Source organism: Canis aureus, chromosome 11, assembly GCF_053574225.1.
Source record: "Canis aureus isolate CA01 chromosome 11, VMU_Caureus_v.1.0, whole genome shotgun sequence".
In the NCBI taxonomy this organism is placed as follows: domain Eukaryota; kingdom Metazoa; phylum Chordata; class Mammalia; order Carnivora; family Canidae; genus Canis; species Canis aureus.
The window spans coordinates 7,723,880-7,738,369 of record NC_135621.1 but is presented as its reverse complement, the minus strand read 5'-3'; the positions used below and the strand labels follow the sequence as shown (position 1 = coordinate 7,738,369).

The window sequence follows — 14,490 nt, the reverse complement described above, 5'->3', positions numbered from 1 at the left end:
ATTTTATTTATTTATTCATGATAGTCACACAGAGAGAGAGAGAGAGGCAGAGACATAGGCAGAGGGAGAAGCAGGCTCCATGCAGGGAGCCCAACGTGGGATTCGATCCCGGGTCTCCAGGATCGTGCCCCGGGCCAAAGGCAGGTGCCAAACTGCTGCACCACCCAGGGATCCCATTTTTTAGATATTCCTGTTAAAAGGGGCAAGGAGGAAAGAGGAACAAAGGAGTCAATGGTCTACAGAAATTCTGAAATCTACCTGGGCAAATACTTATCCTTCATTAGGGCTTATTCTGCCCTTACCTGAAAATGACTCTTCACCACTTGATTCTGCTTCCTGAGTCCTACTATTTCCATGAAAGTTAGCATGTGTTTACAGATGAGTAAATTCTCAGTCTGACTCCTGCTTGTAGAAGTCTAGGAGACCTCTGATTTTACACTGTCCCTGCAGCCCAAGAAGATATGGTTCTTGAAAACATCAAAGGTCTCCAGTGGATCTAATTGCAGTCTAATTCCATTAGACAAAAAGTCACATCCACTAATGTCCTCTAGATATGTCCTATCCTGGTTTATGCTGAGAAAACTGAAGGGCAATGCCCTTAAGCTTGTTAGAAGCCCTACTGTTCTTAGAAGTCACATGCTGAGAGGAAGTATGAAGTATACCCTGAAAATTTTTAAAGGGCCTTTTGTCTGAACAGGATTGTGAGGCACCACTTTTGATTTTTCTGAGGTCTTAAAAAGAATTTTACAGTCGTACCCTTGGCTAATTTAACCTTAGATCATGCTTTCCTGAGAGTGCCTTGAGTTTCATCTTGCTTGGGAATATATAGTTTCAGCATTGTTTGTGATCTGGAGAGGACAAAAATCCTTAAAGACTAGTAAGTATTAGCTCCTTTTTAAGAGCCTTTTCTTTAGTTTCTTTCTCCCTTCTTACATCTGACTATACGCAGCACAAGAAAAATCAGGCAGTTTTGGCAGATCATTCAGCTCACTGGATATATTATTTACCTTTCAATTCATGCAGTTGACATGTTGCAAAACTTTCTGCTACCTTATAATAAAGATCACTTTGTCCTGGGTTCCAAAAAGATTTTCCTCACTTTCCTTTAAGTCCTCACTGGCAGCCTCCTCAAAGTCTACAATTCTACTAACCATTTATTCAAGGCACCTTTGGCTTTCATTAAAACTCTTACAGGTTTTTACAACTTCTACCTCCTGCCTGGTTCTAAAGCCACCACCACAATTCAAGTTTTGCACACATTTTCCAGGTACCAAAATTAGTTATCAGTTTTCTACTGCTGCATAATAAATCACCCCAAAACTCAGCAACTTAAGAGAGTAAATATTATTTCACATAGTTTCTAAGGGTCAAGAATCTGGAGCAGCTTAGCTGGGTTGTTCTGGCTTGAGATCTCTTGAAAGATTGCTGTCAAGCTGTGGGCTGGGGCTTCAATTATCTGAAAGCAGAATGAGACTGGAGGATTCATTTCCAAGCTCATTCCCATGGCTGTTAGCAGGCCTCCATTTATCTCTACTGGTCAGAGATCTCAGTTCCTTACCATGAGCCCCACCACAGGGTGCCTGAGTATGCAGTTGAATTCCCAGACTGAGAAATGAGAGCAAGTGGGAGTGTGTACCCAAGGTGTCTTTTATAATCTGATCTTTTTTATTTTAATGAGGCAAAACTGACATATATATTAGTTTCAGATGTAAAACATGATTCAGTATTTGTCTATGTTGTGAAATGATCCCAATAAGTTTAGTTAATATCCATCATCCTATTACAAATTTTTTTTCTTGTGATGAGAACATTTAAGATCTACAGTATTATTAACTACAGTCACCATGCTATATATTACATATCCATAACTCACCTATTTTATAACTGGAAATTTGTACCTTTTGATTCCCTTGACTCTAAAATCTAATCTTGAAAGTGATATATCTACTATAACTTCTGCTATAGGTTACTAGCCACAGGAGACTACCCAAGTACATGGATATAAAGAGGAGAACATCGGAGGTAAAGTAGGAGGCTACTATTTCAATATATATGCAAGTATTACATATTTAAAATATATGCATATATTCATCCCAGTAAGAAATCACCAGCATTTTAAACAGTCTGCCTTAAGACTTATTCACAATATTTACTGTTGTCAATCTACAGTTTTTCCTTTGTCTCCAAGCTTCCATATGGAATAATCTCCCTTCCATTCTGAAGACTGTTTTCTATTTCCTTTAGTGCAGGTCTGCTACTAACAAATTCAATCAAGTTGTTTACTTGAAAATAGTTTTCACCACCTGAAGGATCCTTTTCTGAAGAGTCCTTTCCTTTGTTACAGAAATCTAAGTTGGCAGTTATTTTCTTTCATCATGTTGAAGACTGTTACTTTTTAAGCCTTCATTTCTCTTGAGAAATCATTGTTTATTCTTACTTTGAAAATAACAGACTTTCCTTTTTCTGGCTACTATTAGGAATTTTTTGCCTTTGCTTTTGAACAGTTTTAATGGGATGGTTTTGTTTCATAGATTTTTTAGCATGGGTTTCACGGCATTTCTTGACTCTATATAGCATGTCACCTTTCATCAGTTTTAGAAAATTTTCAGCTATTATTTTCAATGTTATTTCTACCCTATTCCTTCCTTTTCTAAGAGCCCACTTCTTTTTTTTTTTTTTTTTTTAAGATTTTATTTATTTATTCATGAAAGACACAGAGGAGAGAGAGAGGCAGAGACACAGGCAGAGGAAGAAGCAGGCTCCATGCCAGGAGCCCGACGTGGGACTCGATCCCGGGACTCCAGGATCACGCCCTGGGCTGAAGGCAGGCGCTAAACTGCTGAGCCACCCAGGGATTCCCCTAAGAGCCCACTTCTATGTATATTAAATTTATGCACTGTGCTCCGATCTTCTTTGCTTATTTCTGTATATTCCATCCCACAGTCTCTCTAAGCTTTAGTCTGTATATTTTTCAACTGATGTTATTTAGTTTACAAATTTTCTCTGGTTCTACTTAGTGTTTTATTCAAATACTGAGCATTTACTTCTTAATCTTTTTATATTATTTATATATATATATAAAATATATATAAAATATGTTTTAGAAGTATATAATCACATTTAGATCTTAATAGTTTTGTCTTTCAACTACCTTATTTTTTAAAACATAATTAGCACAGTACTTTAAAGTTTCTATATGATAACTCCATTATCTGGATTCTTTATGAGTCTCTTTCTACTGTCTATTGTTTCTAACTTGGATTTTGGTTCCACTGTATTTCTTGTTCATTTTTGCCTATTCTGTTGTCGTTGTTTTAACTGAGTTCCTGACTCTATAAACAAAATATTTGAGAGATGATTTGAGGTCCAAAGAGATGGTTAACTTTGTTTTTGTATCCACCAGTCTTAGATTCCTCAATTCAATCAGAGATTAGTAAAATTCAAAGTTGGGCTTCAGACCCAAAATAACAGTTATTCTTTTAAGTAAATTTCATTGTCACATGGGGCAAAGTAAAGGTGGAAATTTCCAGACTTACTAATTTTGAAGGAAGACACAAAACTCCAGATAATTTTATGCATACTAACATTTAAATATTATCTTACAGGTTGAATAAATTCAGACTATCTTATTAAAAATAAATACATGGCTTCCTAATAAACTTTTTTTCTTTCTACTAGTGTGAAGTTTTCATGATTTTTATTTTTTATGTATTTTATTTTTCTTAAAGATTTATTTATTTATTTACTTACTTATTTAAAAACACACAGAGAGGCAGAGACATAGGCAGAGGGAGAAACAGGCTTCCTGTAGGGAGCCTGATGCAGGATTCGATCCCAGGACCCCGAGATCACGACTTGAGCCAAAGGCAGATGTTCAACCACTAAGCCATCCAGGCATCCCTGATTTTAATTTATTTAACTTCAATTTGCTATTAGATACAGATTTGAAGAAATCCTACTATGTGTTCTTTCAAAAAGTAATGCCAACAAAGTTGTTGTCTGTTTGCCATACCAAATACTTGTATAGTATAATATGCTATCTTCTATTAAGAGAAAATAAAAAAGTATATCATTAAGGTTAAAGTAATATAGTTTAGCATATCTGAAAATATTCCAGGCACAGATTTTCCTTTATTCCAGGAAAAAACTTCTGCTAAGCAGTTTTAGAGCTAAACAATCTATCCTTCAATTGATCAAAACAGTCAATTCTCTAGCAACTACAGATATAACAATAAGTCATTTTATATGTATAAGGCTAGCATTCATAATGACAAAAATCCTAATTTTGAAATGGTTACAAGAGAAGGCTGAGTGAGGCTAAGGAACAAAATAAACTGAACCAAATCAAAGGTACATTCACATTCTATTTAGAAACAAGATTTAAATTCTATAACTAAACCATCAATATATACATACAAATTCTTAATACAGCTACTCTGCAGCTGGTTATAAATAAATCTATGCATGGTTTGGTCTACTAGAGGTTTATACCCTTGTGTTACATACTTTGGCTTTTTAATCATTTCTGTGCAGAAAAAACCAACACAGATAAATAATTATATGCTCAGAGATTCTGGTCTCCAAACCCTACCTTCTTTCCCCTTCCCTGCCTGATACACTAACAAATACTTATCATGTAAGACTGGCAAATCTACTTTAAACATTTGGTATTCTGCTATGATGACATCTTCACTTTCATAAATGACTTTTTAGTTCCAAAAAGTAAAGATAATGGGCCATCTTTAATGTTTCTAGACTATAATTGTAAAACTTCTAGCACAGTGGTTAAGAAAACAGATTCCCAAGTTTCTAACTTGATGTGACTTTCTAAAAGACCCTGAGCTTCTCAACCTCTGTCCCCATTTCTCATCTATAAAATGAAGGTAGTATTTACCCTATAGAGCTTCCTATGAGGATTAAATTATTAACTTAATAATTTGATATTTATAACAGTGGTTAGCAAATAATTAATCCTCTACAGGTTTTAGCTGTTATTATTATTATTATACAGTGTTACAAAAAGTAACATTTTGATCTTTTTCTCCTAGACTATTGATGAGGCTTCATGAGTCATTAAATTAACAATAATATGTGAACTATTTCAAAAAATGATTTTATTCACTTATTCTAAATATGTACCTTTCGTGCTATTGGTTCTTGACCTTCCATCAATGTGTACCAGCTGACAAGTTTATTCCAGCCCTCAGTTGGCAATAGTATATAATCCAATTCATCAATAAGATGTTCCTTAAGTGACTGGGCATCACCATCTGCAAAAGAAAAAAGTAAACTCAAAAAATAAAAAGAAACAATAGTACATATATCTAAGTACTTTAGTATAAACATCATAAATTATTTAAACTCACAGAGACTAATTTAAGTATTTAAATGAATTCTGAAGAAAGCTCTGAAATTCACATATAAATCTACATATTTCAAAATAAACTGTTACTTTAAAAAGATACAATGTGCACCAGTAGTCAATGAACAGTATTTAAAGACATAACTTTTTATAAAGCTTTTTAAAAAAATACTAAGGTGACCTTTAAAAAAATGCCAAGGGATCTGAAAGAAAATTTCCCAAATGTTTTAAGTAGGAGATCCTCCACATGGTAACTGGTCATTCTAGTATTAGCTGATGAAGGAAATTCAGAAGCAAACAGATAACCTTTTAATGACCCTGAGGCATATGGGCTGGAAACCACAAAAGGGCATCTTGTGAAAAAAATCATTACGCCAGAAGGCCCACGATCTAGATTCCTCCCCCAAAATCTCAAGCAGAAGTAGTTGTTCAAATGTAGTGCTAATTCTATGATCGTTAACAAATTTCTTGTTAAACTAAAAATTTAGTACAGGACAGGCCAGAGATCTAGAAGCAATACCATGAGTTACACATGACAGTCCTAATCTGAGACTTACTTATTATTATCTGGTCCTTTTACCTGACTTTTCAAAATACAGAAACAGATACAGTTCATTGAGTTATATACACCATAAAGTAGATTGAGCCAGTCTTAAATGAAAAAACATTGGAAGCAAATTTGTTCTCAGTAGCATCTCCATAATGAGAACACACTATTCCTAACTAGATGTAACAACATAAATCTAGAAATTGGAAAAATTCTGAAAGGATGGAGAGAAAGTTATTTATTCCATCTAGGATCAATCTATGGGCACAGAATTAGACTAAACTTTGAGAAAAATCTTCCTATAGAGCAGAAGTTATAAAACTTTAAATTGTATAATACAGACTTTAATAGTAGATGCAAATTAAGCATTAATTTTTTAAACTCAGTTTTTTAAACCCAGTTGTAATTTTTAATTCTTGCTGGGGAAACTAACAATTTGGAACATATTTTCAGAACCTGCTAAAGATGAAAGCAGCTTACATATTCTAAACCTTTATATGCATGAGACATATTACAGTAGACAACCACATTATCTCAGTCAGTTCTCCAAACAATCAATCCTATTAGATAGGTATCTCCATTTTGTATTGGAAAATATTTTCAGGGAAACTGAGTAACTTGCCCAAGATCATACAGAAAATTGCAGGTACTGTGAAAAGTGTTACTAGAAAACACTGCTCTCTCAGATAACTTTTCTTTCTTTTTTTTTTTTTTTTTTAAATTTTTTTTATTTATGATAGTCACAGAGAGAGAGAGAGGCAGAGACATAGGCAGAGCGAGAAGCAGGCTCCATGCACCGGGAGCCCGATGTGGAATTTGATCCCGGGTCTCCAGGATCGCGCCCTGGGCCAAAGGCAGGCGCCAAACCGCTGCACCACCCAGGGATCCCCTCTCAGGTAACTTTTCAAAACAATATTAGGTGGTAGATATCTCCAAATTAATCAGTGAACAGGTTCAGGTATTGATTAGCTTGCCGAAGGTTACACATACAGAAGACTATAGAAACTAGATTCAAAAAAAAAAAAAAAAAAAGAAACTAGATTCAAACACAAACTGGTTTACTCTAATATATCCATTTTCTTTTACTATTAACAGACTGCCTTGAAGAAAACTTAGGAAAAGAACGAAAAGTTTAAAAATTAAGACTTTTATGCTGTTTTCCACAAATCAAGAGTGTGAGTAAATGATTTATGTATCAGAATCCAACAGTAATTTTGTTCTAATGTATCTAATGGACGAAATAAAACAATGAATTTATTTTTAAGGGAGGAGACTACCCCTAAGCTAAACACAAAAGAGCTGGTATTTGTTATTTCTGATATATTGATATATAGTTAATATACAATAAAATGCACATATTTAAAGTGAACTATTAGGTAAGACACAGCAAAGCAAATATGAAACCATCACAACCAAAATGATGAATATATTCATCTCCCTCAAAGTAGTCCTCCTAGTAGTCCTTTGTAATCTCTCCTTACTGTCTCTCCAAGTGTACTGCCCTGTCCCCAGAAAATCACTTATCTCTATTTTGCTACTATAGACTAATGTGCATTTTGTAGAATTTTATATGAAAATTAAGTCTGTTTTGGTACTACAGGCATTTTCTTGATTTTTAAAAAGATTTTATTTATTTATTTATGAGACAGAGAGAGAGGTAGAGACATAGGCAGAGGGAGAAGTAGGCTCCTATGGGGAGCCTGATGCGGTTCTCAATACTAGGACCCCAGGATCATGACCTGATCCAAAGGCAGACGCTCAAACACTGAGCCACACAGGTGCCCCATTTTCTTGAATTTTTTATAAAAATTAGATGTACTGTTTTTGTTTGGCTTCCTTTACACCACATAATCATCTTGAGAGTCATCTTTCTTTTTACGTACCAACCAATACTTCATTCCTTTCAGTTGCTGGGTAGGACTTCATCAGATGAATATACTATAATTTTCTTTTTTCTTTTTCTCTTTTTTTTTTTTTTTTAATTTTCTTATCCATTCAGCTACTGATGGGAATTTGGAGTTGCTTCCAATTTTCTCTATTACAAATAACACTGCTATGAACATTCACATATCAGTATTCACATATGGATAATGCTCTCATTTCCTTTGGGTAAATATGTAGGAGTGGAATAACTGGTTTCTGTAGTAAACGTGTATTTAGCTTTTTTTAAAATTCCCTATTTCATTTCCAAAAACAGTATATAAAAGTACCACTTGTTTCACATCCTTGTCAACACTATTGGTCATTCATTTAAATTTTAAATGAATTTTAAATTTTCTGATACACATATAATAGTACTTCATTGTGGTTTTAAGCCTCATTTCTCTAATGACTAATATTGTTGAGTATCTTTGTAGTTTTTGAAAACTATTTTGTTGTTTTTTTAAAAGATGTTATTTATTTATTCATGAGAAAGAGAGAGGGGCAGAGACAGAGGCAGAGGGAGAAGCAGCCTCCCCGCAGGGACCCAGGGATCACCCTGAGCGAAGGCAGATGCTCAACCGCTGAGACACCCAGGCGTCCCTCCATTTTCTTTCAACTCTTTTGCCTACATTTCCCACTAGGTTTTCATGTTATCTTCATAAAGTTTTGAGAATTCTTTACTCTGAATATAAGTTTTTCATCAACTAAGTGAACTGCAAATATTTCCCCCACATTGTGGTTTTGTCTTTTCATTTTTTTTAACAGTATCATATGAAGAGGTTTTTATTCCTGATCAAACACAATTAATGGCATAAAGTTCCTTATTTCATCAACTATGCTTTTTGTATCACATTTAAGACACCTCATAACACAATGTCACAAAGATTTTTTTTCCTGTTTTATAGTTTATATGATCTGTTTTGAGTTTATTTCGTATACGATGCCAGATATGGATCAAAATTCAGTTTTGGGGTTTTGTTTTTCAAAGCAGATACCTAATGCTCAAGCAGCATTTGTTTAAAAGACTATCCTCTCTCTACTGAGTGGATGTCCTTTTAGATTCTCTAATATGTTCAATTGGTCCTTACCTCACACACTACATACAAGTATTAAAACTGACCAAAGTCATAAATGTAACAACTAGAACTATAAAACTCTTATTTTTTAAAAGATTTTTAAAATTTATTTATTCATGAAAGACACACACACACAGAGGTAGATACATAGGCAGAGGGGGAAGCAGGCTCCGTGCAGGGAGCCTGATGTGGGACTCGATCCCGGGTCTCCAGGACCACACCCTGGGCCAAAGGCGGCGCTAAACCACTGAGCCATCCGGGCTGCCCCCTATAAAACTCTTAGAAGCAAGTATGACCCTGGATTAGGTGATGCATTCTGACACCACAGCCCCAAGTAACCAAAGAAAAAATATAAACTGGACTCAGAATTAAAAACTTCTATACGCCAGGGCAACCCTGATGGCCCAGCGGTTTAGTGCCGCCTTCAGCCCAGGGGGTGATCCTGGAGACCCAGGATCGAGTCCCACGTCAGGCTCCCTGCACAGGGCCTGCTTCTCCCTCTGCCTGTGTCTTGGCCTCTCTCTCTCTCTTTCTCTCATGAATAAATAAATAAAACCTTAAAAAAATATAAAATAAAAATAAAAACTTCTATACTTCAAAGATACCATCAAGAAAGTAAAAGACATGGGATCCCTGGGTGGCGCAGCAGTTTAGCGCCTGCCTTTGGCCCAGGGCGCGATCCTGGGGACCCGGGATCGAATCCCACGTCGGGCTCTCTCTCTCTCTCTCTGTGATATCATAAATAAATAAAAATTTAAAAAAATACTAAAAAAATAAAATAAGAAAGTAAAAGACAGGGGATCCCTGGGTGGCTCAGCGGTTTAGCGCCTGCCTTTGGCCCATGGCACGATCCTGGAGTCCGGGATTGAGTTTCACGTCGGGCTCCTGGCATGGAGCCTGCGTCTCCCTCTGCCTGTGACACACTCTGCCTCTCTCTCTCTCTCTCTCTCACTCTGTGTCTATCATAAATAAATAAATAATTCTTAAAAAAAAAAAAAAAGAAAGTAAAAGACAATCTACAGAATGGGAGACAATTTTTGGAAATCATATACCTGATATATATTCCAGAATATATAAACACTTAAAACATAAGAACAAAAAGATAATCCAATTAAAAAGCAACAGGATCAGGACAGACATTTCTCCAAAAAACTGTACATAACCAGCACAGATAAGCTACTTTGCATCATTAATCACTAGGGAGATACAAATCAAAATAATGAGATACCACACCATATCCAGTAGGATGACTATAATAAAAGGACAGACAATGGTGCTGGCAAGGATACGGAGAAACTGGAACCTTCATATATTGCTGGTGAAAATGTAAAATAGTGCAACTATTTTGGAACACAGTCTCACAATTCCTTAAATAGTTAAATACAGAGTTACTATCTAATCTAGTAATTGCACATCTAAGTATATGCAATTCATTAGCCAGAAATTGAAAACAACTCAAAGATCCCTCAGTTGATGGATTAATTAAATGTGGTATATCCACAGAATGGAAAATTATTCATCTATAAAAAGCAATGAAATATTGATTCATGTTACATGGATGACACGTTAAAACTCTGTGTTAAGTGAAAATATTAAAGGCTACATACTATGATTCTATTTAGATGAAATGTCCAAAATAGGTAAACCCAAAGACAAGGTAGATTAGTGGTTGCTGAGGGTTGGGAAGTTTTAGAGGGAAAGGAGAGTGATTAAAATATTGTGGAATTAGATGGTGGTGACGGTTGTACAACTTTGTGAATATACTAAAACCACCGAATTTTACAATTTAAAAGGATGAATTCTATGATAGGTAAATTCAATTTCAAATTTTTTTCTCTCTCAATTTTTTAGATGCCTACTAGAAATGTGATTTGGAATTGTGTTGAATCTATAGTTTGAGGGGAGAAATTTGACAATATTGAGTCTTTGACCAACATGTATTCTCTATTTAGGTTTTAGTTTCTATCTGCAATGTCTTCTAGTTCTCAGTGTACAGGTCTTGCACATATTCTGTCAGATTTACTCATATTTTATATTTTTTGATGTTATTATAAAATGTATTCTTAAAATGTCTATTCATGTTAGTGCTTTGTTAGCATATAAAGATACAGCTGGTTTCAAAACAGTGATCTTATATTCCAGAAACATTTATTAGTCTTTAGAAGCTTTTTTTTTTTTTTTTTTTTTACAAAAACGTCTTATTTATTTATGTGAGAGTTAGAGCACACAAGCAGCGGGGAGGGGCAGAAGGAGAGGGAGAAGCAGACTCACCATTTAGCAGAGAGCCTGACTTGGGGTTTGATCCAGGACCCTGAGATCATGACCTGAGCCAAAGGCAGATACTTAACTAAGCCCCAGGTGTCTCTAGGAGCTTTTTTTTTTATGGCGGGAAGGGGTGGGGGTGGGGAGTAGATTCAATTAAATTTTCTACATGGACACAGCTGCCTGTGAATAAAAGCAAATTGATTACTTCTTCCTATACAATCTGTATGCTTTTTATCTCTTCTTGCCTTACTGCACTGGGTAGAGCAATTCCAATAATGTTGGCTGAAGAGAGGAGTGGACACTCTTGCCTTTTTCATGTCACCTGTAGGTTTTTCATATGCCCATCATGAGGATGAGGACGTTTCTTTCTATTTTACTCTTTTACCTTACATGATATGTTACCTTTTAAATATATATCTCTACATGACATATATATGATTTGTCATGATTGCAGGTCACAACTGACTTGATTTATTAAACTTCTGTTTAGACAAGATATTGGTCTAGTTTTCTTGAAATGACTGTAAGATTTTGGTATCAAGGTAATGATGGTTTCATAGCATGAGTTGGGAAGTATTATCTCCTAATTTTCTGGAAGAGTTGTATAAAATAAGTATTTCTCCCTTAAATATTTGGTTGAACTCACCAGTGGCACTACTTGGAAACCATTTCTATAATTCAGGCAATCTATTCTTTTGGAATGTGCTTTGGTAGTTTTCATATTTTTCATCTAGTTTATTGAATTTAATGGCATAAAGTTCATGATATTTCTTTATTGTCCATTTAATATTTGTGGATTCTGAATGTACTCTTATTACCTATCTTGTATCCCTGATATTGGCAATTGTGTCTTTCTTCTTTTTATTCTGATCAAACTAAATATGGATCAATTTTGTTATTCTCACAAAGAATCTGTTTTTTTAATAATTGATACATATCACATTCATTTTGAAAAGAACCAGCTTTTAGTTTTATTAATTTTTTTTATTTCTCTCTTCTTTCTTTAATTTCTCTTCTGAATTTATTTTTCTTCTTTTGTTTACATTTAATTTTTTCTTTTTTGGTTTCTTAAAAACCAATGTCACTGATTTGAGACTCTCATTTTCTTTATCTATATACTCACATATTATATAATTATATATTAACACTGCCACTCCAGCTTTCTTTTGATCAGTGTTAAGCACATGTACTACTTTTCTATTTGCTGCATAAAAAACTAATATAGTGGCTGAAAACAATACTTTTTTTAAAAAAGACTGATTTATTTTGAAAGAGAGGTGTGGCAGCGCAGAAGAAGAGTGTCTTAAGCAGACTCTGTGCTGAGCGTGGAGCCCAATGTAGGGCTTGATCTCACAACCTGAGCTGAAAACCAAGAGCTGGATGCTTTACAAACTGCACTACCCAGGCACCCCGAAAACAATACTTATTTTCCATCTCACAATTTTGTGGGCTACAAGTTCAGGTGGGCTCAACTGGATCCTCCACTTTAAGGCTCATAAGGCAGAAATCAAGATGTCAGATGGGCTGATCTCCTATCTAAAGACTCTGGGGAAGAATCTGCTTCCAAGTCCATTTGGATTGTTGGCAGAATTCAGTTCTCCACGGTGCCAGGTTTGAGGTGGTCTGTTTCCTTACAGGCTGTGGGCCATGTCTGTCTCTGTTCCTAGAGGACACCTGCTTTTCTTCTCACATGGCTTCTTCCATTTTCAGACCAGTAATGATACACTGAGTATTTCTCATGCTTTAAATCTCTGACTTCTGCCAACAGCCAGAAAAACAGTCTGCTTTTAGATTAGATTAAAATCACTGGGATAACCTCCCTTTTGCTATACAACATAAATTATCATGGGAATGATATCTCATCCTATTCACAGGCTATACCAGTTTTCTAAGGGGGAGATGATTATATACAAGTCACTGAGAGTCAGTCTTAGAATTCTGCTTACCATAATATGGCATACCTTTTTCAATTTCTTATAATCCATGTGTATCTTTATATTAAAAGGTGGACTTTCTTGTAGGAAGTTACAACATAGTTAAGACATAGTTATGTCTTATTTTTAAATTCAAGCTCTACCTCTAATTGGGAGTATTTAACGTGATTATTCATAAAGAAAAATTTAAATCTATCATCTTGTTGTTTTGTATTTGTTTCATTTGTTCATTATTTTTTCTACTTAAAATATTTTTAGACCCTCTGTATATCTCTAGGTCTCTGTGTCTCCTGTCTTTTGCTGGTCATTCCTATCTGGTATTCTCTCCTGAAAACTCTGGTGGCCCGGGTCTCCCTGGACTCCAAACTCTTTCTTCAACTAAGGGAGATTGCCAGGGTTTACACAGGTTTCCTTTTCTGCGCCTTGTCTTGAACACTCTTTTCAATACACCAAGCTGAGGCAATCATACAGCTTACCTCATCTGTTTCCTATCTCTCAAGGATCACTGTTCTTTGTTGCCTGGTATCCAATGTTTTGAGAACCATTATTTTATATATATTCTGTCAAGGTCTTAGTTTGCTCAGGTAGAAGAATAAATCGAGTCCCTGTTATTCTATCTTGGCCAGAAATGGAAGTTCTGGTTCTTAGGTTTTATTCTCTTCAAATGTAATGAGAGGTATAGAAGACTGGTCAGTGAGGGCTGTAGAAGACTGATGCAAAAATTCAAGAATGTAAACATGTATCAGTGCTCCCAAACTTAAAAAAACAAGTCATGTGTCCATTAGGAAAAATAATAACAATACAGCATCTCCCTCAAATTATAAGATAATACTTTCTTACATTTTTCACTTAAAGGTTTAAATAATAATTAACCATTCTTACATAATAAATGAAAAAGTCTGTCATGCTACAGAGTAATAACTAATTATGATAGAATAATCTGAGTACATTAGGTCAAATATATAAATACAAAGAAATTTTTCTAATTTATCAATTTGTTTATGTTAACATTTTCCATAGTACATATACTGACTATAACATACTCAAATGAACACATTTACAACCTGACCGAAGAAAGTAAATAATGACCTTTGAGAAGTCCAGAGTTATCAATGGGTCCAGGATATACATTTTGATCTCCCATCTGGTATTTGTCCCAACTGTCAAAGCCAACATATTTTTTCCACTGTTTAAACCAGCGACTATCGACTAGGTACCTAAAAAAAAAAAAAAAAAAAAAAAAAAAAGAAAGAAAAGAAAAAGAAAAAAATCAGTAATGGAAAATACTTCTAACTGTAGGAACAACAGAGAAGCTATCTTTGATACTTTATTTTATTTATTTTTTTAAGATTTTATTTGTTCATGAGGGAGGGAGGGAGGGGG

The 14,490-nt window shown here is 34.9% G+C and overlaps 1 protein-coding gene across 6 annotated transcripts in view; it reads right to left on the bottom strand.

The window, feature by feature from the left end:
- The window catches only part of USP15 (ubiquitin specific peptidase 15), a 122,215-nt gene that overhangs the window by 86,054 nt on the left and 21,671 nt on the right, over window positions 1–14,490 (bottom strand). For all 6 annotated transcript variants that reach the window (XR_013388722.1, XR_013388725.1, XR_013388724.1 and 3 more), the window contains exons 2-3: window positions 14,197–14,324; window positions 5,140–5,270 (exon numbers count right to left, since the gene is read on the bottom strand). Coding sequence is in view for 2 of the 6 variants with exons in the window: in XM_077913630.1 (XP_077769756.1) it covers window positions 5,140–5,270; window positions 14,197–14,324 (259 nt within the window). In the remaining 4 variants the exon portion in view is untranslated. The remainder of the gene's footprint in view (window positions 1–5,139; window positions 5,271–14,196; window positions 14,325–14,490) is intronic.